Source organism: Hylobates moloch, unplaced genomic scaffold, assembly GCF_009828535.3.
Source record: "Hylobates moloch isolate HMO894 unplaced genomic scaffold, HMol_V3 SCAFFOLD_19, whole genome shotgun sequence".
Classification (NCBI taxonomy): domain Eukaryota; kingdom Metazoa; phylum Chordata; class Mammalia; order Primates; family Hylobatidae; genus Hylobates; species Hylobates moloch.
The window spans coordinates 71,638,039-71,663,161 of NW_026652294.1; the positions used below are offsets into that span (position 1 = coordinate 71,638,039).

Below are 25,123 nucleotides of genomic sequence, written 5' to 3' on the forward strand. Positions count from 1 at the left end.
GATCACTTAGGGCTGGGAGGTTGAGGTTGCAGTGAGCCGTGACCACCCTCCACTGCACTCCAGCATGAATAACAGAGCAAGACCCTGTCTTAAAAAAAGAACAAAAGAGGGAAAAAGATAAATTTACATCCAGGAATGGTAAATGATTGCAAATGAAACTGCGTTACATCCAGCTGTGTCACAGCAATCTAGTGAAGGAAAAAGGATCTTTCACCCCACACCAGTTACAAAAGGATATGGCACATAGACTTTTACTGAAGGTGGTTAAATTAATGTAAAGAGTTGAAGTTAAAAGTAAAGACAATGTAAAGAAACCTACGGCATGTTAACTCTAAAATCTAACATCTTTAGAGAAATGAGTCTTAGCTTCTTCTGTAGAACCCTAAAACGTATGTCAAGGCTGACTGATTTTACCCCATGACATAAAACTGGAAGACTTTTACCAGTAGTAAGGCTAGCTTATATGAAGTAAGTCTTTACCTCTAAGTTCCAAATTCCTTTTACCTGTAAATTATTTATTATGTATGATCTCTTAATAGTATGTATTTGCTACTTGTTGAATTTTTTTTCTATTCAGCAATTTTTTTTACAATAGTTTGTTTTACACACCAAAAAAAAAAAAAATCCTAAAAAGGGTCACCATCTCACCTTCATCACTTGGCGCCTGCTGCTTCACAAGAGTCATCGGGGATCTCGCCGGAGGCCTGCTAAGTGGATGGCGCCAACTCTTAGAGGTTTTGTTCTCTCCCTCTGTTATCTAGTCATAGAACAAAAATGGTGGGGAAATACCAGTATCAAAAACAAACTACCAAAAAAAACCCCTACAGTTCATAATTATTTATAACTTAATGTTGAAGAAATCTTGTGGTTGTTTACCTCTTGTGGAACTAGTCCTTTAAGAAATTTAAACTTAAGGTCAAAAGAAATAGAAATCAATTCTATTAGCAATTTTACCCAGAGGTCAATTAATTCTTCTTCCACTTTGTATTAAAATACAAGCTGTAGGGCAGGGTAGGCTTATTAAACCTGCAATAAGCTCAGCAGTTAACAAGTTTTCTAAAGTTCTTACAACTAATCTAAATTTAGGATTATAGGCCAGGCACAGTGGCTCATGCCTGTAATGTCAGCGTTTTGGGAGGCCAAGATGAAAGGATCCCTCGAGCTCAGGAGCTTAAGACTAGCCTGGGAAACGTAGGGAGATTCCGTGTCAATAATTAAAAAAAAAAAAAAATTAGCCAGGTATAGTGGCATGTGCCTGTGGTCCCAGCTCCTCAGGAGGCTAAGGTGGGAGGATCCCTTGAGCCCAGGAAGTGGAGGCTGCAATGAGCCAAGATCAGGCCACTGCACAACAGCCTGGGTGACAGGGCAAGACCGTGTCTCCAAAAATAAATAAGTAAATCTAAGATTGCATTCTCATAAAAATACAGGACTGTGGCTCTTGGTCACCTCTAAGATATTCCCATGTTAACATTTAGCAAGGAATTTTATTTTCTATCCTCACAGAGAAGACAACACTGCAAAGTTGAGGCTGTACACTTCTTTCCATTCAGAAATGAATCACCACTTCTAGATCACATACATAAACAATCAGACAAGAAACCAAAAGTATTCTCTTTTTTTAATGATACATTAATGCCATGTTGAAACCACTTAAATTTTATCAATGATTTTTTTGTCCTGGGATTTACAGACTATATATTCCTTCCCCAGGTAGAAAGTCATGTGTGTCCTTACACCTCCCAGCTAGGACCCACCTTTTAAGCTCTCTTGCTTGCACAAGCAAAATTTTTAAAGGCGGGGGGGAGGGGAAAGAGGATATCAGAGAGAGTGTGAACCCAGTGGGCTTACATCAAGAGTTGACTTTGAAAGAAAACAATCTTAGTCTTCTTCCCGGTAAGCTGAAGAAGCAGTGGCCAGATATAGGGAAACTACTCTGGCCTCTGACTCCAACACATGATTCTAAGAAAATGTGTAAGACCATTGTAATCAAAGCTAGGAATAAGAAAAGAATGACAAATGCAATACAGGATGACAGCTATGTTTAGAATAGCTAAAAAACAATATGGGAAATTATAACTCAGCCAAGAAGACATATCAACACACTACTATGCACCATACCGTTGTCATAGCTAGAGCTATAGCAGGATAAATTACATCAGGTTTCTGCTCTCAATAAGTGTAGATTATAGAGGGGTAAGGGAATATGTAATAAATGAATACGTCATATTTATCAGATACTACTCGGTAAATATGCAACGAAGGAAAATAAAGAAGGACAAAGGAATAGAAAGTGATGGGGAGGGGGCAGTTTTATAGGGTAATCAGAGAAGGCCTTTCTGATACAGTGATACTTGAGGGGAACTTTGAGTGCATACATATGATTATCTGGGGGAGGAGTATCTGGAGGAGCAAGAATAGCACGTAAAGTGAGAACATACTCGGTGTGTTCCAGGTACAGCTTTGAGCCCAAGATGGATGGATGGATGGATGGATGGATGGATGGATGGATGGATGGATGGATGGTGGATGGATGGATGGATGGATGGATGGATGGATGGATGGATGGATGGGTTTAAAAAATAACATAATACTTCTTGAGTAGATCAGCTAATGCCAGCAGCTATCAGCATACACATAGCATTGCACTGAATACAAAAAAGACTGACCAAAACTACACAAAAATTAAGTGGGGCTGTATTACATCTAGGAGTTATCCAACACCATGGTGTAAGAAAACGATGCCATGCAGCTGTTCTTACAGGCAAGCCAAGCCTCTCAGCCTTCAATAGCAATGTTGGTTTCTCTGCTGTCAGTCGCTGCTTGGGGAAATGATAAAGATGAAGGTAAACAGCACTAGATCTATAATCACCTTCCTTCAGAGCAAAGAAATCTGAGAAGTTACTTTCAGCTCCATTGTACTTTAAAGAATGTCACTAAATATAACTAAAGAGGGCATTTGACTCATTCACCTGTCCAAAGAATATCTGCTTGGCTACATTTAATCCATTCATGAAATTAAGTTGTAAATTTTTTTTCCTTTTTTTTTAAGAGACAGGGTCTGTCACTCTGTCTCCCAGGCTAGAGTGCAGTGGTGGGATCACAGCTCACTGCAGTCTTGAATTCCTGAGCTCGAGTGATCCTCCTACCTTCGCCTCCCTAGTAGCTAGGAACACAGGCACACAACACTAAATTTTTTTTTATCTTTTTTTGTAGACACAGGGTGTGACCATGTTGTCCAGGCTCATCTCGAACCTCTGGGCTCAAGGGGATCCTCCCACCACAGTCTCTCGAAGTGCAGGGATTACAGAAATGAGCCACCACATTTGGCCAAAGTTGTAAATTTTGCTTATTAGTATGCGAATGCTATTTTCAAACTACTCTTAAGCACCTTTTCAAAGAAAACAGACCATATTTTTTTCATCTTTCATATTTTTGATGTGTTTATAGTTCAATGAGATATACAATTCTACATAAAAAGATAAACAATATTGGGTCAAATCAGAAAAGTATATTTTAATTAACATTTTAAGACTGATGAGAAGCAGGGTGTTCAAAGCTGCTGTCCTTATACAACCTCCCTTGCTCCTACTCAGGGACACAAAGACCTATTTTGAGTTGAAACAAGCAAGAGCAGTGTCTGTTCTGCAGCCAGCGCAACTTACCAGCTCAAACAATTACTCCTTCCTTATCCACTTGAATTCCCTAATCAGGTTGGATACATCAAAAAAAGTACTGAATTCTGACAATCGCTACAGACAGTCCTAGCTCCCCTGATCCACTCTTATAGCTACATGGACAGTTTCTACTGAATATGGAATATTAATACTGTACAAGGACAATATTGTACAATTTTCCAAAAAGTCACAATGGGAAGCTAAATAATATAGAGGGGACTTTTATCAGAGGCAAAGGGCCTCTTTCGAGGAGGGGGCAGGACAAGAAAGGTCACCCTGGTCCTGAGATTCAGGGTCCATGAGGAAAGAGTAAGAAGAAAGCATGACCAGGTGAGTCCTGACACAGAAATAGAAGCTGTGGGAAGGCTGGGACCAGGAGGTATTAACTATTGGCAGGAAGTGATCAGTGCCCAGCAGGTGAATTCTTCTGCAGGTGACAGAACAATTCTGTAATCTTTACTGTATCAATGTCGATATGATTGTGACTTTGTACTATAGTTTTCTAAGATGGTAGCATTGGGAGAAACTGAGTAAAGGGTACAAAGAATCCCTGTGCACTATTTCCCACAACTGCATAGGAGTCTAGAATTACCTCAAAACAAAGAGTTTAATTTTTTTAACAAAAAAAAAGAAAATCAAGCATCAACACGTGGCCATAAGCTCCATGTGCTAAATTATCACTATGTGAGCCACAGCTCACAGAAGGCTTACCTCCCAGTTATTGAATATGATTAAGACCCATAAATGTAAAATGTTATTTATCTGTGCCCTAAAGGAGGATTTCAGTGCACAGCATGTTGTTTTCAAAATGTGCTCTCACCATACAATGAATATGGTAAAAAATAGATATTGCACATACACTGGGGACTTTGAAGCCACTTCTCTCTCCACTGGGGACCGCTGGGATTTCCCCAGGTTCAAGGCCATTCCCGTGGCTCTCCACATCACTCTCTTCTCCCTCTGTTAACACACCATTACTCTCTGCCACTGATGAGCATGAGTCAGGTGACTTTGGCCATGAAAGCTCGGGTGGGTCTGACTTCTCGGGCTTCTCATAGACACTAGACAATGGAATGGAATCATCAGCCTCACTGGGTATAGAAGGTACACTTCTATATGCGTAAGCTTTGTCATCCTCAGTTTTTATGTCTTCCGTTACAGATGTACTTAAGCAGCTGTTTCCTGAGGATAAAACAGAAGACTGTTAATAAATCATGCACTGTATTACTACTAAGTAGAACTGGTAAACTATTCCCAACCGATTCTGTATCTTACACGCGCATGCACACACACAAAACAAACCTCATTTGTACCCATCACATACTAGCTCTGATACTGAACAACCCAGTTTTTCTACTAAAGTATTACGCCAGGGCTCAAAACCTGGATATCAATATGCAAAGAACCATGTAGTGAAAGAACTAATGAAATTGAGGGCCCTTAGGCAAAACCATCCAGCAACTCAAAAACTGGCTAATTAAACATAGTGTAAGAGAAAGCATGATGAGGGGCCGGGCACAGTGGCTCACGTGTGTAATCCCAGCACTTTGGGAGGCCAAGGCAGGTGGATTACTTGAGGCCAGAAGTTCAAGATAAGCCTGGCCAACATGGCGAAACCCCACCTCTACTAAAAATATAAAAATTAGTTAGGCATAGTGGCGCACACCTGTAGTCCCAGCTACTCAGGAGGCTGAGGCAAGAAAATCGCTTGAACCTGGGAGGCAGACGTTGCAGTGAGCTATGATTGTGCCATGGCACTACAGCCTGGGCGACAGAGAGAGACTCTGTCTCAAAAAAAAATAAAAAAATTTAAAAAAAAGGAACTATAATGAAATATCCATATGTATTGCCTAACTCTCTATTCTGCATTTGTTGTAATTCCCTTCCCTACCTTCTCTACCTTGCTATCTTGTATCCATTCATCAAAACTCAATTCAGATATCACCTTTGCCAAGAAACCTTGGCTATCCAGCTCTTGTGTGTTTGAAGTCCTTCCTTGGTAAACCAGCAACATCCTATGCAATCTCTATAATGCTACTTACCACACTGGATTGTAATTATGTGGTTATTTGCCTAGCTCTTCACTAAAACATGAACTGATTTTTTAAAAGTTCTGTGGTTTAAACTCTATCAACACAGCTATTTCAAGAGCAAAGGCAATGAGGCTGGAGAAGCAGCTGAGGACCAGTTTAGGACTATGTGAAGACTTTTTCTTTTATTGTAGGTGGAATAATACTAAGAAGAAGGTAGTGACAAGACCTAAGCTTTTTTTCTTTTAAAGGATCACTCTAATGGCCACCTGGAGAACTGACTAGCAGGGGTGACTACAGCTGACACTCCTGAATAAGAAGGAAGCAATTGCTGCAGTCATCCAGGCAACAGCTATGGTGCCATGAGTGAGGGGGAAGCAGCGGAGGGAGTCAGATTCTGGCGGAGGGGGGAGTCCCATGAGGAAGGATTTACAGGATGAGAAGTATGAGAGGAACACAGGAATTAGCTTATTACGAGACAAAAACTCCAGCAAATATGAAAGAGGCAAATCATTACAGCAGTTTCAGAAAAATATGCTACCAAAGGGAGAAAAGGCAAAGTAGCTGAGATTTTCAGACAATGGCTTTAGTACAGAAGAGAAGCAAGGGGGCTATACATGTCATTTCACTAGGTTGACTTTTTATTATTGTTGTTGTTCTTAAAACCTTGATCTTTATTTTCTTCTTAAAATTAAGTCAAAAGCTAAGAATCTACAAAGAATTATCTATAATTGGTTTTCTCTACTCATGTGAATTCAAAAGAAGCCTTCCAAAAATGTATATTGTAAATTGAGTTGCACTAAAAAAAAAAAACTCATTTTAGAATCTTCTTTTATTAAACCAAATAGGCACTGTTGGCTGCTTGTCTCACAATTCTGCTACACATAGCAGTGAGGTTCCTGATTTTACCATATTCCCTGGGACTACTGGTTGAGTTACCCCATGACTTTGGCAGACTATTGATTAAGCTATGTGGACTAGTCAGATACTTGTCATAGTGAACATCCATTTAAGACATCTGATCATCAACCACCTACTACTTATATGTGAAACATAATCAACCATCTTCTCACCTGAGAGTTTGATATGATCTGATAAATTCTGATCCACCTGCAGCCTCCTAGCAGACGACTCTTCTTCTGAAGGTGCTTCTGTGTTCCTCAGCTTCGCTGCTGCTTCTGAGTTTTCACTGACCTTGAGGTCATCTGTGTCTGAGTCGGGGTTAGGGACCTCTGCCCCATCGACTTCAGCTGACACTTCCTCTTCCTCATCAGCCTTAGGCCTTTTAGAGGTAGACCTAGCACACTGGAAGCTGTCAACAAGAGAAGCAGTGGTCAGAGCGGGATGTTTGCAATGGATATAAAAAACACATCCCAATACAAATGTCATTTTCACTTGCTTAAAGAAGGAAAAAACTGACATTGTTAATCACTATGCCAAGTCAACGTTCACAACTGAAAGATTAAATTTGAAATCAAAATCTTAAAAACAATTTTCATATCAATCAATAAAACTTTAAAATTCACACAATTATAAATAATTATTAAACATTATTTTGAAAAAGGGCCATTCCTAAACTTTTGTGGCAACATTTTAACAGTCTGAAAATAAAAATAAAGTAAAAAATGTTGAAATGACATAAATAAAATCAATAAATAAAATATTTACAAAATGAAGAAAATAAATGAAAAATCAGAATATCCTGTTAGTCTAGCGCTAAAAGTAAATTTTTTATATTTCAAGGTAAACTACTGACTACTTTTCATTGAGTTTTGTGTAATTGTCAGGTATGTATAAAATAGTTCAAATTAAATGCCAATTCATCAATAGCGAAAGGATTTAAAACAGACACAAGGCTAACTGGTGTGTGTGTGTGTGTGTGTCTGCGTGTGTGTGCGTGTTTCATAAAGACACTGTCTCACTATATTGCCCCGGGTGGTCTAGAACTCCTCGCCTCAAGTGATCCTCCCTCACTGCCTCCCAAAGTGTTGGGATAACAGGCATTAGCCACCACATTCAGCCTAATTTTATGTATTTAACATCATACATCAACATACTATTTTCAGAGTGAACATAATTTTTATCTTCTTCCTCTCTGAGTATTTTCCAGCAGGTCACTTGATAGCTTTGGCATATATGCTTTTTACATATGAAACAAACATTCCTAACAACTAGGAACAATTACAAATCAACTCAAAGAACAGCGTCCAAAGCACACCCATATGTATTACACACACACAAGAAACCACCACAGGACTAAGCACTGTAGGAAGTCAGGGAGGGCAGAGAATAGGGTGGCCTGCGAAAACCCATATAAATTAGCTTTCACTGCTGCTGATGGCAGTAACAGTAGTAGTATGGTCATCACCATCATCACTTTTGTTGCAAATCCATGCAGTGGCTGATGTGGGAAAATCTCAACATTATAAACAGTGTAGTACATGTGAAAAAAAGAAGGCTGAGATGTGCTTGAGACATCAGTGAATCATTCCCTTCATCAGACTTCCACTTCTAAATGGGCTATTTCCTAAGGGAGAACAATAACCTCTAAATATCAAGCCACAAGGCTGAGCATATTAAACAAGCCCATAGTCAGGCTTTCTAAGTAGGTGAGCAAGTTCCATTGATTATTTAAACCTACTCACAAGCATTTTGATCTGTTCAAGTGTCATAAATCTATGTTCTCTATCAACCCAAAAGGCCCACTGTGGTTAATACCTGGAAACCAAGTCATACACCTAATGAAAATATTGTGTTTTCCATCCATTAAAGAACAATGCTCAAGATGTTCTCCTGGTGTGTATTCTGAACTCAGGATTGGATACTGCCTCCTTCCAACGGTGGCTTCTTTAGTGCTGCGAATTAACACAGTTATCAAAGACACTGACTGTCCAAATTAGTATTTCTCAAACTTTTCTTGAATGTAACCCACAGTGAGTTACACATTTCAGATAGTGACACTATATACACACATACACACATACTCACACATGTCATGAGTGAATATTTGCCCTTACCACAGAGGAAGCACTATAATAGTTTTTATTCTATTTTACCACCGCATTTTAAAATGTTGGTCCTGACCTACTAACAAACACTTTGGCAATCATTGCGGTAAACTACAGGGTGAAATATCAACACCTGAGTTAGTTCTGCACCTCAGTTCTACCTCTTATAAAATGCCGAAGTTTGACTCCATGTTACTAAGGTTCTTCCACTCACTACCACTCTAAATAAGCAGAAAATAAATATTAGGGAAAAAAAAAGACAGAAAATAAGCATCATAAGTCTGGGCAAAGATGTAAAATTATGGTGTTACTTAGTTAATATCAAAAAAGTGGAAACAAGCTACAGGGGATTAAATACATGCAGGCATTAAAAATTATGTTGCAGCAAATCAATGAGTTACATGAAAAAAACACTCAAAACTGATCATCAGATTGTTAATAGAGCATGGCCCCAATTTTGGAAAGATATATAATATTATAAAATATATAATAAATATATAGGTAAAGGATATATACAAAATGTTAATACTGGTTATCTCTGGATAGTGAGGTTATGAGTGATATGGGATTCCTTCATTATTCTTTTCCTTATTTTACAAATTTCCTCCAATGCACAAATATTACTTTTATAATCTGAAAGAAAAACAATGAGTAATATTGAAGAGGAAAATTTAACATAAAATTGGAAAACATAAGAGCCTTAAAAGGTAGCCTAAGGACCTGAGCAACACAACACACACCCTATTCAATAGGTTTTAAAACAACAAGATGCCCACAGCAGATCTAAAAGCTTTTGAAATGATCCTGGCCACAAAGATGGAATGGAGAATAAAGTTCACAAGGATAAGCATGTTACAGGAATGCTATATGCTATGTTTTACATCTTACAAAAGAATAAAACCAAGTGCACAAAATGTAGTAAAATACAAGCATCCAGAAGAGAGTAGTAGCTCAGATATTGGACAAATGAAGAAGATAACCACTAAAGCCAAAAAGCAAAATGGTGGCAAAATGAAAAAGTGGAAAATCAAATTATTGATTAAAATATGGAAATGCACAGAAAGGAACAATACAACCATGAAATGCATTCATGTAAGTGGTCTAACAAGTTCTATATTGTTGTATTTGCCATGTAGAGCAACTTAAGGAATATTCTCAAATAAAATAAATATACATCTCTTCCTACATTGTATTTATTACACATCTAAGAATTAAAAATAATTTGTCTCACAGTTTCAGAAAGGTATTAAGTTATGATGAATAAATGGAAAAAGCAAGTAAATTGCCTTTGAGAATACCACATCCAATGACCCATTTTAACTGAGAAAACACGACAGGCAAGGCGGGTCAGTGGGGTGAGGGGTCATTACCTCCGGGATGCTTTTCTTACTTTCCTCCTCCTCTGCAGCCATGCTTTTACTTCAGGGGTGGATGCTGGAGTAGGCTTCGTGTGATCAATGGTGTATATATCCTTTCCTTGTTTCCAAAGCTGATATCTGTCTGGCTGAAATTTCCTCACAAAGATATCCATTGAAATTTTCACCATGTCTTTCCTGCAAGTGCACTGAAACACAACCGGGTTGGAGAGTGTTAAACGTTTCACTAACTATACAGTAATACAGAGTTGGTCCTTGAACACATCATCCATGAACACTTAGTCACTACATAATGGAGGATAATGCGTTACATTATCAAACATTCAGTGGGTGATTAACCCAATTTCTTCTGAATAGAGATAAGAATCTATATATTCACATTTATAATGTGGTTATAATGGTTTGTGGACCTCATAGGGAACTATGTACCAAGAAAAACTAAAAGGAAAGAGTGCTCATTTGGAAGCATGCCTGCAATGGAAAGATTATCTGCCCATCACGATGATGTGTCAATGAACTGAGCGCTAAAAGGTCTGTAAAGCTGAAAACCTGGGGTGTCAACAAATAAAATAACCCAATGAATGTGTGATTAGAATACTTTAACCAGTGAGTTGAGATAAATTTACTGTAAGATATATTTTGTTATATCTATGGTTATTAACAAACTCTCATAAGGTAACCCGAAATTAGGGGCAAATGAATAGCCTTTTCCACATCACATCACATACAACATCCAATACCATCAACAACAACAACAAACATACCCACTAAAACGAAGACATGGGGCAAAGGTGAGAAGTTCAAAGAAAAAATTATTTTGAATCTACTATGCCTTTAATTCTCATGAATACATAGTTATCAGTCACATCTTATTAAGCAAGTTTTCTATAAAGACTTCACACAAAGTTTTATTAGTTCTAGGCCAACACTATGCCACAGAGAAGTTATCATTCAAATGGTGGTGCATAAATAATCTCCAAGATTTAACTGATAGACCTTGACAATCCCTAACATACCCGGTAACAGACTGACTGAACAGTTTTGACACAATAAGACTTTAGATATCTTGGTGATACAATTATCACCTCCATGCAAATTAACTCCAAAGTCTTAATATAGCCAAACCCAAACTCCCACCACAGAGTTCTCATCCTAATGGCCATTATATTCAAAATACCTAAAATTAATGTCTTCAACTGCAAACCACACTCTGTCGCTGCCAAATGATACCACAGTTCTTCTATTCTCCTACATTCATAGTCCACATTCCTAGACACTCCCTATGCCCTCACCCCTAAAAATTCAGCCTTGTCTCCATTTACAGGATCTCCTGTCTCAATTCCTTCTGCCAGCATCCTTGCAGCTGCACTGCCAGGCCTTGAATCCTAGCATAACAAGGCTAATTTCCCTGCCTGTAATCTCTCCTAACAATAATCCCTCGTTACAGCTGTTACTTTCATCTCCCCCAAATATCTTACAATCTTTCATTCCTGAGTTCAGTAAGGTGTAATCACCCTGCTTTTCTTAGACCTAGAATAAGATATAAATTTATGAGCCTGGCATTAAGGGCTCCAAGATTTTACTCCACCAATGAGATTTTCAGGTTTCTCTCCCACGGCAAGTCAACATGTATATTCCTCTTCAGCCCAAGTCATGGGAGCCCAAATGCCCCATATGCTTCATTTACTTCAGTATTTTCCTCCTACCACACCACCTTCCTGCATACTAGTCGGCTATCCAGCAAAACTCCATCCTCAGCTCTGAATATAAATTGTCCCAACTGTTCCTCTGAACCTAATACTATTTATCTATACCACTGCTTTCTATTATTGGTTATGTATAATGAGGTTTCTAAGTTATCTTGCATAATTATCTTGCCACTGGAATAAAGAAAATGAGGATCCTGAGAAATTGAAAGATATTTTGGATTAAGATGTCATCTTTTGACAAAAGGGGGAAAAAAGCTTGGATTTATAACCAGAAACTTTCTTAAAGTGTTACTAATATTGCTTCGCAAAGAAAAATAAACAGTGAACAAAAGTGATGCTCCCCACTTTAATGAGCTAATTTAGGCCTGATGGTGATTACAACTGCAATATCCCTAGGGCAGATAAGCTGGTGAAGTCCAGAACACCATTTCTGAGCAAAGTGTGTCAGAAAAAAAACCTTTGACCTGATTAATATTCATCTTGTTTGCTATGATTCATATGATGCTATGAAGCCTAAACAGAAACAGTAGATGAGCCATGGTCAAAGAGGAGTGTGCTCCGAGACTGGAGGAGGGTATTGCTGGACAAACTTGCTAAACAGATTAAGCATGTGACTCGTGGATCCAATCAACTATGTCAGCAGAAGCCAGGAAGAGAGAATGTGGTTATCCAGGAGAGAGCTGTGCAGGACCCTCTTGCTTGATGCTTGGATGTCCATGAACTACACAGAAGACTGACAAGGATTTTGAGACTTTTATACCAGCAGAAATGCTGCCAGCCTGAACTGAAAGGAACAGAGACCGGAAAAAATAAAGGAATGACTCCAAGGACAAGCCACAGATGCAGAACAACTGAGTGGACAGAACCTCACTGGGCTATTACAACAGCCCTAACAAACTACCCTTCAGGAGGTACAGAAACATGCTACCATGTGTCTTAAGATTTGTTATTTGAGGATTAAATCAACCAGAAAACCCAACTATACTAAATTTTTCTAAATAACGTAAACCCACCAACAATTACAATCTCAGTAATGGTATAAAAGATAATATAAAAAGATTACACCTTTAAAGTTTATTTGGAATTATTATGCAATGGAAGATGTGAAAAAGATTACATCATATCAATTTGCTGAGAAACTGTAAGACCCACAAAGCAAATAGTGTTTAAAAGACTGGATTCAAACTCCAGCTTCAACATTGACAACCTATGAAATCTAGAACACCTTATTTAACCTCTCTGTGCCTCAGTTCCCCCATCTGAAAAACTGAGAGTAACAGTGGTAACTATCCTCATGGGGCTGATAATAGAATTAAATTTTTTGTTCTTGTAAAATGTTGCTGAAAATGCTAGATAAGTGCCTATTTTTAAAAGGCCGAATATGGCTTATACAAATTGCTTTTTGGTAATCTGACCACAAGAACATAGAGGTTTCTAGTGTTATCTTATTTTGCCTTACTGAAAAAGTGGAAGCAACAAAAGAAATAAGAATCGGAATACCGCATCTAACAAATGGTCTTAAGGGTCAAGGGGAAATAAGTGCATAGTGGTTCTGAAGAATCAAAGAGGAGGAGCAATCCCAGACTTGTGGGGGACTGAAAAAACCCTAGAGGACTGGGCCATTGTCACAGGAGAGGTGACAGCAGTGCACATCAAGCTCCTGTTTGCATCACATGTTGCAGCCAGACTCAACTCCATGGCTTCACATCTGGAGCAAACAACTGAAACTGGAGGCCCAGCAGATGACAGGCATTAATGAGAGGAAATGCCCATAACACGAATTAATACTGCCCAGGTGTCCAAAGTAGGATGCTGCAAGGTAAAATAAGATGGAGGCAGGGGTTCGACTCACGTGACTTCTTCGTTCTCCACCGTATTTAAAAAACAAAATAGGCCTCCTTTTAACATAAGAGCTTGGTATTACATGCCAACACGTATGTGGTTTTGGGAGACATGAAATAATATCCACTTGAATCTCAGGATTGAAGAATAACTTTCAGAACATACTGGGAAAAAGTTGATTTCTTGTTTACATAAAATAAAACTCTAGTGAATTTCAAACATATCATATTATAACCTAAAGAGGATAATATTTAAAATTTAAAGAGAATTACTGTCTTTCATAGAAAATTATTGATTTTCCAACAATTATGAAAAGAACCCAATGTAGAATATGAATTAGATTTGTTGAACAGGACAATCACAAAGACGGGAGGAGCCGAAGGCAAACTCTTATTTCGAAGATTTAAATATGTCCAAATGACACTAGGCACGTGGCTATAACCTGTAGTCCCAGAACTTGGGGAGGCCGAGGCAGGCGGATGGCTTGATCCCAGGAGTTCCAGACCAGCCTGGGAAACATGTCGAAACCCCGTTTCTACCAAAAATACAAAAATGAATCTCATAACCCAGTCTCAAAACAAGCCGAAATGAAACACAAATTGTTGTCTTCTGGTGATGCCTGAGTAGATTTCATATCTTTAGACCTATCCTGTCCTATCCTATCCTTCAGATCTAAAATACTGTCCTTTACAGTAGCCACCAAAAATGTATTTACCGATAAAAATGACTTATGCCGAAAAAAACATCAAACAACATATTTATTGCTATTTCTTTAAGAAACGGGAATGGATAATTTAAAAAGCAAAAGTTAGTTTTAAATACCCTAAATTTTTAAATCAAACTCTAGCCTTCCCTTTCCCAAAAATGTTATTGCTCTTGAAGGTTATCAGCTAATTATCTTTGAGGCACAATCAAATCACATTAGATCAGAACTACAGTATGAAAAAGGCATCTATTCTATATTCCATCCAACACAAAGCGAAAGTGCCTAACATCCCCCAATATATAAGGTATAAAAACATGGGACTGTGTATAAAACTTTAAAATGCAAAATGTTCAATGAAATCACGATTCACTGGCTTTAAGAACCCAACAGTTTATATGTTATTAACACAAATTGCCCTCTGAATAGTACTGTATATATAATATTATGGACAAATGAAGAGACATTCTATATTTCATTGTTTTCTAACAACCCTAATATTAGTGAAGACAGTAAGAATTAAGGATGTATTATTAACAGTCATTTCTAATTTGTATTATGACTTCATAATTCATAATTGTTCATTATTTCTATAGTAAGAAGTAACAAAGCACTGCTAAGTGTTAGCATCAAAGTAACCTCTTATTTAACCAAGAATATGTCTGGTGGTGGTAACTAACAGGGCCAAAATCATTAATTAGGCCTGACACATAATTTTATTCTAACTCCTCAGACTACACTCTCATAATCACATAGATCTGTGCAAGTTCAGATACGTTAGTCTCAAAAAAAAAAAAAAAAAAAAGGTATAATACCCTAACTGAATTTTTATTTTATTTTTGAGACAAGGTGTCACTTTGTCACCCAGGCTGGAGTACAGTGGTGCAATCTCGGCTCACTGCAACCTCTCCCTCCCTGGTTGAAGTGATTCTCCTGCCTCAGCCTCCCGAGTAGCTGGGATCACAGGCATGTGCCACCACGCTCGGCTAATTTTTGTATTTTTAGTAGAGATGGGGTTTTGCTGTGTTAGCCAAGCTGGTCTCAAACTCCTGACCTCGGGTGATCCACCCGCCTCACCCAAAGCGATGGGATTACAGGTGTGAGCCACCGCACAGGCCCCGAATTTCTTATTCTAATTTTAATGAACCATTACTGTGAATTATCTCAGATACTTTGCCCCATCTGACCTTCCTACACCACTCTATACTTAACCATGAGCTACACACAGTGTCTGTCTTATAGAGAAGTATATTCTAGGTGCCTAGAGAATAAGTCCCTTAAAAACATTTGTTAAATAACCTTAAAAAAAATGTATGAGGAAACAGAGACAGGCACAGAGGACTCACATTAATTAGTCCAAGGTCACATACCTAATAAGTAACAGAGACTTTGCTAGATTCAAATCTAGCACTTCTGCACTCTTACCCAATCTACTGTGGAAATTCCAAAACAAAACCACATTCAATACATATAACATGCTTTATCACTTAAATGGCCATATTTTTCCATCTCAATCTTCTTTATCTATGACCCATAACCAAACTGAAATTGTAGCTGCGAATAAATGTCCGGGACTCATTATATTTGCTTTCTATGCATGATATCATGCTGTGTTGATAGAGTTTAACCAGCCTAGCTAACAATTTTCCAAAATAAGTTTCCTTCCCTCCTCCCACTTCTAATAGGTTCAGATTAATTTCTCTGGAATATTTGCAGGCTTCACTGTGCCAGGATATATCTCCCTTATAAAGTAAGGCAATTATAAAGCAATTTAAGGTATGGGACTAGAAACTCAATCTTTCTGACCCATGAGAGCACTGTTGAAATAGACAAAGAAAAACTATGCAAAAAGAAGGGGAATGGATTCAAATAGTTTGCTCCGGGGCCTCTAAAAGATTCCGTAGAAATTATTTTTAGAATTTCTGCTTCTCAACACTTACCTGAATATCTGATAGAAAGGTTGTGGAAGTTCAGAGTTACAGATATTAAACAATCCACTCCTGCTGTGCCATGTAAAACAGCATGAAATTGAACTCTTTAGTATTCGGGGGTAGATAAAGTTGTTTTGTTCTGAATTCATGCACTCCATGTCACAGTTTATATGGATGATAAATCTGAGGAAGATCAGATAAAAATAGGGCTCTGCACACTCTTAGAGATCTAAATTCTTTATAAACGTAAATATTTGTATGAGTCTATATGATCATATATGAAAGCAGACAGGCAGGGTGCGGTGGCTCACGCCTGGAATCCCAGCACTTTCAGAGGCCGAGGCGGGCAGAACACCTGAGGTCAGGAGTTCGAGACCAGCCTGGCCATCATGGTGAAAAACTCCGTCTCTACTAAAAATGCAAAAATTACTCGGGCATGGTGACACATGCCTGTAATCTCAGCTACTCTGGAAACAGGCAGGAGAACTGCTTGAACCCAAGAGGCGTAGGTTGCAGTGAGCCGAGGTCGCACAACTACACTCCAGCCTGGATGACAGAGTAAGACTCCATCTCAAAAGAAAAAAAAAAAAAGGCAGACAGAAATGGCATGGATGCATACTGTTGAATATAATGTTATATATAATCCCTCTCCTAAAATGTTTTTATTAAAATGTTCAGGTATACTGATTTCCTTGTTACAGAGTCTTTTAGATATTTCTTTTTAAATGACTAAGTTAACACAATTAGAAGGCATCCTGAACCTTAGGAAGTAAGTCATCCACTTGAATCATCATATTCTAATTCATGGATAAGAAACTGAGGCACAAAAATGCTAACTGACTTGTTGGATGTCACAAGGATAGTAACTGGGGGGAAAAGTGGTTTAAGTGATGTGAGATTCAGTATCCTACCCACCAGCCTCTTTGGGTTTTTCAATTTCGTAACCACTGAGTACATAGGAACATAATGAGTCATTTAAGGGTCTGAATACAGAACTAGCTGTCTTACAGGTTTCACAATGCTGGCCACAGTAAGTACCATCTGACTGACGTGGAAGACATTTACCTTTTTCTACTTCTGCTGAATATGAGATAAACACAGCATCTCCTGTCCTCCTCCATCTTTTCTGCACAAGTCAAACAGTAGTATGAATGTAGGTAAATATTAATGAGGAAATAATATTGTAAAAGAAGGGAAGGGAGGAGGATGTTATTCAATAAGGAGAAAAATTTTAAAACTAGCTATGCGTGCATAATAAAATTCCCAGAAGAGAAGCTCTAGCTAGTATATCAAGGGTGCTCCCACTTGACAGAAACAAAAATAACAATTTTCAAATAAATTCTAGGTTACCATATTTTTAAATGCTATATGTCATACTAATTTTGAGTGTGAGTCTCTGGAAAAAATGAAACCTTGATTTATTTAGCAGCCATGTCGAAAACAATAACCTGCACTCCATGTACTCTGACTATATGTCTCCTGCCACCTGAAAACTCTTTGGCATTGTTTCTAAAGTGGGAAAATACCTAATGAAAGCTAACTAGACCAAGAGAGTAATGCTTTTAGTCTATTTGATTTTCTAATGTTAACAATATGGTCAGGGGCTGGGTACAGTGGGGCTCACGCCTATAATCCTAGCACTTTGGAAGGCTGACACAGGAAGATTGCTTGAGGCCAGAAGTTCAAGAGCAGCCTGGGCAACACAGCAAGACCCCATATCTGGGGGGAAAAAAAACATCAGCAGAAATTTAACACTAAATAAGAAAATGAAAACAACTCATGTTTTTGAAATAAAAATTTGACAATTCAATGACAAAACACACTTTTTCAGCCAAACTTCTCTATAAAAACAGTAGTACTATAAGTAAATAATTCACCATCTCAGATTCACTTTACCTAGCAATCCCTGCCTTCCCTCTCAAGTATGAGACTATGTCTGGCCCCACTATTATATTTTCTCTGTTATTAGTTTCATGAAATGATTTAAAGTGGACAAAAGACAGATGTATTAAACTCGAATCAGAAAAAAAGCAAACAGAAGATAGAAAAACACACAATGGATTTCAGTGTTCTTACAATTTCTCTCTAGTCAAATTTAAACATAATCAGTAAGAATATGGGGAAACATTTCTTGAAAGAAGATTCATTATTATTCTAATAAATCACAATGAGAAGAACTGGATTTAAATCAGTTTAAACCCAACAGGTATCCAACACGCAGAACTAACTCCCATGACTGTTACCATTAGCTGCCTGACATGAAACTTATGAATAGCAAAACAAAGCTGCATTAAACCAGTCTGTGACATGGTGAGAATAAAGCATGGCAACACATACCAGAATATTTAAAATATTTAACAGTCTTTTAAAGTATGAATAACCTATGACCACAACTAGTGGCATTTTCCTAAGCAGATAATTTTGAATTAATATACCAACTTAATTTTAACAACGCACAGCTCATCTGTGTTTACCAAATATCTTAAAATTAGAAAAAAAATTTTCTAATACTCTTTTAAAAAATTATGGTATAACCATGTAAACTGATTTTATGGGTGAAAATATAATCATATGGAAATGCATTACCATTAGGTAGAGAAAATAGGTGTGTGTGTGTATTTTTTTCTATTTTCACATACATAGATATTTATATATGTGTGTGTGTGTATACACACACACACCTATTTTCACAAAACAGGAAATGGCTCCCCCATAAATAGATGGAGCGAGTAACAGATCAAGGTCTCTCTCTTGATCTCTCCCTCTCTTGATCTTTCTATATTTATCTTAAACCAAAGGTGTTTTATTTCGTACCCATTGTTATTTTCCCTTCAAATCACTTGCCACGTGTAATCATATTTTGTGTATTTTTTTAGTTCTCAGTTGTTTTCAACACTAAAACCTACAATCGGTGAGGACAGGCATCAGGTCCGTTTTACCACTGAATATCTGTCATCAGTACATAGTATATGCTCCATAAATATTAGTTGAATGATGGCTAGCCCACTAGAGTAACGCCAGCAATGTTAGAAACAAGTCAAAAATGAAAATTAAAATCGAATGTTGACTCACCATATTTGAATTATTCAATAACTTCCCGCATTTCTATTTATGTAAGTTATTTTAAAATTAAATTACCTGATCATTGTGTAGAACCCTTGATTAGATAACCTTAAAGTATTACATTACTACATGGGGGAAGTCTGCCTTAATTAATATGAAACCTGTCATAAATATTAAGGAGCTTTCTTTGCCCAGGAAATGACATTCATCTACAAACTACAATACAGATTTCTACCTATGCATACACTTGTTAAGAAATTGGCTAATTCAAATAAAATGTAGAATCGTCATTGATGTAATGAATCATTAACAAGCTCTGGACAAAAGAATTCCTTGACTACCCGAGGGGCAGAGACCGCTGATAAAATCTAGAAAGTGATTTGGTACTATCAGGTGTATTTTTACTCTACAGAGATTCATTAATCAGTCCAAATGTTAAAACAGGCTACATAATAAATGCGGTTTTAATGATCTACATTTCCTCATATTCACAGGCACTTTTAATATATTTAAATCCAAACTGGAATAAATCCAAAAAGGAATCATAAATGCAGCTAAAATCAGCCCCATGTTCTGCCAAGCAGTAAAGACCACATTAAAACAATTCCAACAATCCATCCATATTTCTAGAGCGAAAAAAAAGCTCCACATTTGTATAACTTATATAATAATCACAGCAAAGATTATTCATCTATATGTGTAATACGAAATCATTACACGGCTATAGTTTCACTTATTTCTTCAGATGTGGCTGCCTATTACAATCCATCCACTGTCACAAAAATTTTTTTAAATCTTTTCTTTTTTTAAAAAAAGGAATGTGCTGTCATCACCAGTGCATAAATATAAGCTGCAGCAGCTATCCATTAAATCAAAATGCAAAACCCTTTCCTCATGGGGTCTGAAAGACCAAATTAAAAGGGAGAAGATGGTAGAGCAGAGGGAATGATGGGGTTAGTGTATGAGTGCGTCATTTCGGTTTTGGTTCATCCTACATTCCACGAGCTGTTCCTAAGAGGAGGTACCCTGGGGACGAGACCAGGGTGGGGGTCAGGGGCGGGGGGTGGAAATACTGCTTTTTAAATAGCAATAAACAATTATCACATACCAATTCTGCTCATACTTTCTCTTTCCCTTTGTCCAAGAACACAGGAAATAAGTTGAAAATGGCTTCTCAACTATTCTAAGTCATTTTAGCCACAAAGTTATCACACCTGATCCATATACCCTCTGGCCCAAGACTAAATTACAAGCCTTTCCTTCACAGTGCAAAATCATGAAGTCTACGCCACCACAAGCTCTAATTTCCCCTCTCTATGAAATGTATATTGGAAAGAAAACTATCATGAAGTCCAGCACTTTAATCAAATATTAAATTACATCCATCTTCGGTTCAAATTTAATACTTGTGCTACAGCAATATGTCCACAGTAACCAGCTATGAAGCATTCACTCTACAAATATTTTGGTGTCTAATGTGTCCCAACAGGTACAATTACAGTGACCAAGGTTCATAAGTAAGTAAACTACAAGAGGGAGGGCAGAAGTCTAAAAAGTTTTCAATGTTCATCATTGGTTACGTTTTGGGAATCTTAACAGTCCACAATAACGGAACAGTATATATAAGGATCTGCCAAAACAGACTGTTTACATTTCCATTTTTACATGTGTTCAAAACAATTCAAGTCAGTTAATATGCTTGGAATATCAGGCCTATCAGCAGATAAAATAACCCTATGTTCTTAATGTGGAGGCTTGATTTTTAGATAGCTGTTTAAACCAGCCATGATTTTAAATGTCAATCAGAACATACAAAAAGGCCTTCAATGTGAAAAGTTTATACATACAAAAATGTAATTCTGGCTCTATAGCATTAAGAAATAAATATCAAAATAGTAATTAACAACCCAGACCAAGCACGGTGACTCAAGCCTATCCTAGCACTTTGGGAGGCAGAAGCAGGCAGATCACTTGAGGTCAGGAGTTCGAGACCAGCCTGGCCAATATGGTGAAACCCCGTCTCTACTACAAATACAAAAATTAGCCAGGTGTGGTGATCCGCGCCTGTGGTCCCAGGTCCTCAGAAAGCTGAGGCACAAGAATCATTTGAACCAGGAGTTGGAGGTTGCAGTGAGCCAATATCATGCCACTGCACTCCAGCTTGGGTGACAGAGCAAGACTCTGTCTCAAAACACACACACACACAATTAACCCAACAGAAGTTACATATTCCAATATCCCAGAACCAATATAAAAATTTTAAACACTCAAACTGAAACAGATTATTTTAAAAGCCCAATATAAAATACCATCTCACTTTAATACATAGATCCAAACAGTAATTTTAATAAAATGTCAAAAATACTACATCCTATAACCACAGAGATATAAAATTACGAAGTACCTGAAAATGAATAACATAGGTCCAAAGATAATGTTAAGTAACTGGCATTGAACTACAAAGGTTTTTGGAAGCCTATTTTCAATGAACCCTCACTTTGGAATTATTCTAGCAGTTCCAAAAAAGTAAACTTATAACTCAGAAGGGCAGAATTCAACTACTTTTCTTTCACATTCTTTATGAAACCATAAAATATGTGGAAACAGTTTAACTTAATTATTGTTTAACGACAGCAACATCAGAGAGAGCAGACGTCCTCTCTCTGAGAAGACCTGACTAAGCAGAACACAAAGTTCCTACAACAGAGGCTGCATAAAAAACTGCTTCACCAAGAACTACCCAGCATACACAGAAATGGTCATCTTGGTCTCCTTTCCTCAATGGCAAGTAATTGATGGCATTTCTTCATTTATTAAAAATAATTTTTGTAGAGACAGGGACTGAACTATGTTACCCAGGCTGGTCTCAAAAGCCTGACCTCAAGTGAATCTCCCACTTCAGCCTCCCAAAATGCTAGGATTATAGGTGTGAGTGCACCCAGGGCATTGTCCATTCATGTTTAGTTTTCTAAGTTCATAAGGTGAAGGAGGCCTATCTTAGTTCTTATTTTTGAAAAATTTTAAAACATAATTAATAGATCATAATTTTAAAAAATTCAAGCTGATAGTGATAGCAAACATCTACCACTTACTGTGTGCATACTAAGTACCAGGTACAACGATAAATGTAAAGCATTTTCTCATTCAGTCATTATATATATTGTCTCAATTAATCTTCATATCCCATGAGAAACTATTAATATCCCTACTTTACTAATGTTGGAATCAAAGAATCATTTACTTATGAAAGGCCACGGAATATGCAAGTGGTAAAGACACAGCCTCATATCTTTTCGTCATCACTATCTGTACTGCTAAAAACTCACAATATGATGAGAATCCAGGATATGGAGTACTAATAATGTGTATCATCCCAGATCTTCTGAATTCTAGGATAATAGGGCTCTGGTATGGTTCTCATATTGAGAAAACTAACAGAGATTATAAGACAGAGGAAGTAAAAAGAGATTGCAACAGAAGGCATATAGGTGCAGGTGAGCCCCCTGCCTGTCATGATCTCCAGATAACAGCATCTTCCCTACAAGCCCGTTTAACTCCTCCAGTCCTTCCAACAATTTTACAGCCTAGTTCCTTTTGCACCCGGACTTACTAGGAACAACTGTACATTCACGTGCAAGTCTTTCTGTGAATGTTTTAATCTTGCGTATCTTCCTTTCTCATGTGTCTGTACAATTTTTTTTTTTTTTTAGTGGAAGCTTGCTCTGTCACCCAGGCAGGAGTGCAGTGGCACAATCTTGACTCACTGCAACCTCCGCCTCCTGGGCTCAAGTGATTTTCCTGCCTCAGCCTCCCGAGTAGCTGGGATTACAGGCGCCTGCCACCAAGCCCGGCTAATATTTGTATTTTTAATAGAGACAAGGTTTCACCACGTTGGCAAGGTTGGTCTTGAACTCCTGACCTCTGGGATTACAGGTGTGAGCCACCATGCCCGGCCAGGAGTCTGTACAATTTTTGGCCCATTTTTCAGGGAGATGCTTTAGTCACTTCATGATTGAGTTTTTCAGGTTCTTTGTATGTCCCAACTACCAGTCCTTATCAGATACATGTTTTGCAAATGTTTTATCCTCCTCTGGGTCTTGCCAATTCAACTTTTTAGTGATATATTTGGTGAGCAGCAGTTTTTAACTTTGATGAGACCCTAAATCGTCAATTTTTTTATGATTATTGCTTTCTGTGATTTAAGCAGTCTTTGCCTACCCTCAAGTTATAAAGATAGCTCTGTCCCCTATATTTTCATCTAATAGCTTTCTATGTTAATTTTCTCTGTCAGGTCTAAGATAAGCCTTGAATTAGTAGTCGTGTATGGTGAGGTTCAAGGTTTATTTTTTCCTAAATAATGAAGACTTTTTTTCCCTACTGGGTGGTTGGATGCCTTTGACAAAAAACTAAATACCATATACAAATGTGGATCTGCTGTGGATTAACTCTTCTATTAAGGAGGATCTAGACCTAAACCAAGAACTAGATCTACATACAGATTTATTCTTCATAAACAATCACATCTACAAACAGAGATATTTTTACTTATTTGTTTCTGATCTTCACGCCTTGGCTTACTGCAGTGGCTGGGGCCTTCAGTAAAATGTTACATAAAACTATTAAGAGTGGAAATTCTTGCTTTGTTCCAAATGTTAATCATAAGCTGTCTAAATTTTCACCATTTAGTATGGTATTTGCTTTAGGTTTTTCAGACTTCCATCTAAATGCAAAGTTAACTCTGAAAGTTTTTAATAAAAAAAGGGTGCTGCTTTCTCTGCATTTATTAAAATGGTCATATGCTTTTTATCCTTTATTCTGTTAACATGGTGTACGAAACTGATAGACTTTTAAACGTTAAACCAAACTTATTGTGATGGTTAATTTTATGTGTCAATTTGACTGGAACACGAGGTACCCAGAAATGTGGTAAGATATTATTCTGAGTGTTTCTCTAAGAGTGTTTCTAGATACTTTGATAATTCCAGTTACCGTGAATCAGTAGAATGAGTAAGGCAGATGTCTCTCCCTAAAGTGGGTAGGCTCCATCCAACGAGTTGAAAGGGCCCTGGAATGAGACCCTGCCTCTCCCTGGAGTAGGACCTGTTTGTCTGACTGCATGAACTGGAACATCAGTTTGCTTCTGCCTTCAGACCACACCTGAAACACAGGTTTTGTTGGGTCTCAAGCCTGCCAGCTCTCAGACAGAAAAGTACATCATCAGCTCTCAGTATTCAACTTATTGACTGCAGAGTCTTGAGATTTCTCAGCTTCCATAATTAAGTATGCTGATATAGCCATAAACAGACACACATATATACACACACACATATCCTGCTGGTATTGTTAGTCTGGAGAACCCTAACACACTTGTGTTCTGGAGATAAATGTCACATAAATATCAATTAGCACTACTGTCCTCACTTTATATAATTTAGTCATATATATATATCTATATATAAATTTATAATTTAGTCATAAATATATCTAATATATCCAAATATACATATATATCATGTATTAGAGAACATAAAATTGATATGTAGTTTTAAACTTTTTTTGCAGCTTGTGTTAAGTTCATGCCTTCCTATGCTTACACAGCCAGAGCCACATTTCTCTTTTATTTCCTACATATAATTTTTCTCTCATTAAAAATAAATAACATGCAAGAAAGAGTAATGGGAAACAAAGCCATTATAAAGCACCCTCCTGGAAATTTCCATTTTTCTAAAATTTCACATTCAAGAAAGAGAAGTTTAAGAATAAAAAATGTAAATGAGTGTAAAAAGG

At 37.5% G+C, this 25,123-nt stretch overlaps 1 protein-coding gene across 10 annotated transcripts in view; it reads right to left on the bottom strand.

Moving 5' to 3' along the window:
* KDM4C (lysine demethylase 4C) overlaps nucleotides 1-25,123 on the bottom strand; it is a 416,633-nt gene that overhangs the window by 191,150 nt on the left and 200,360 nt on the right. For all 10 annotated transcript variants that reach the window (XR_009210974.1, XR_009210973.1, XR_009210972.1 and 7 more), the window contains 4 exons: nucleotides 10,083-10,276; nucleotides 6,778-7,016; nucleotides 4,534-4,856; nucleotides 649-757 (listed from right to left, as the gene is read on the bottom strand). Coding sequence is in view for 7 of the 10 variants with exons in the window: in XM_032138252.2 (XP_031994143.1) it covers nucleotides 649-757; nucleotides 4,534-4,856; nucleotides 6,778-7,016; nucleotides 10,083-10,276 (865 nt within the window). In the remaining 3 variants the exon portion in view is untranslated. The remainder of the gene's footprint in view (nucleotides 1-648; nucleotides 758-4,533; nucleotides 4,857-6,777; nucleotides 7,017-10,082; nucleotides 10,277-25,123) is intronic.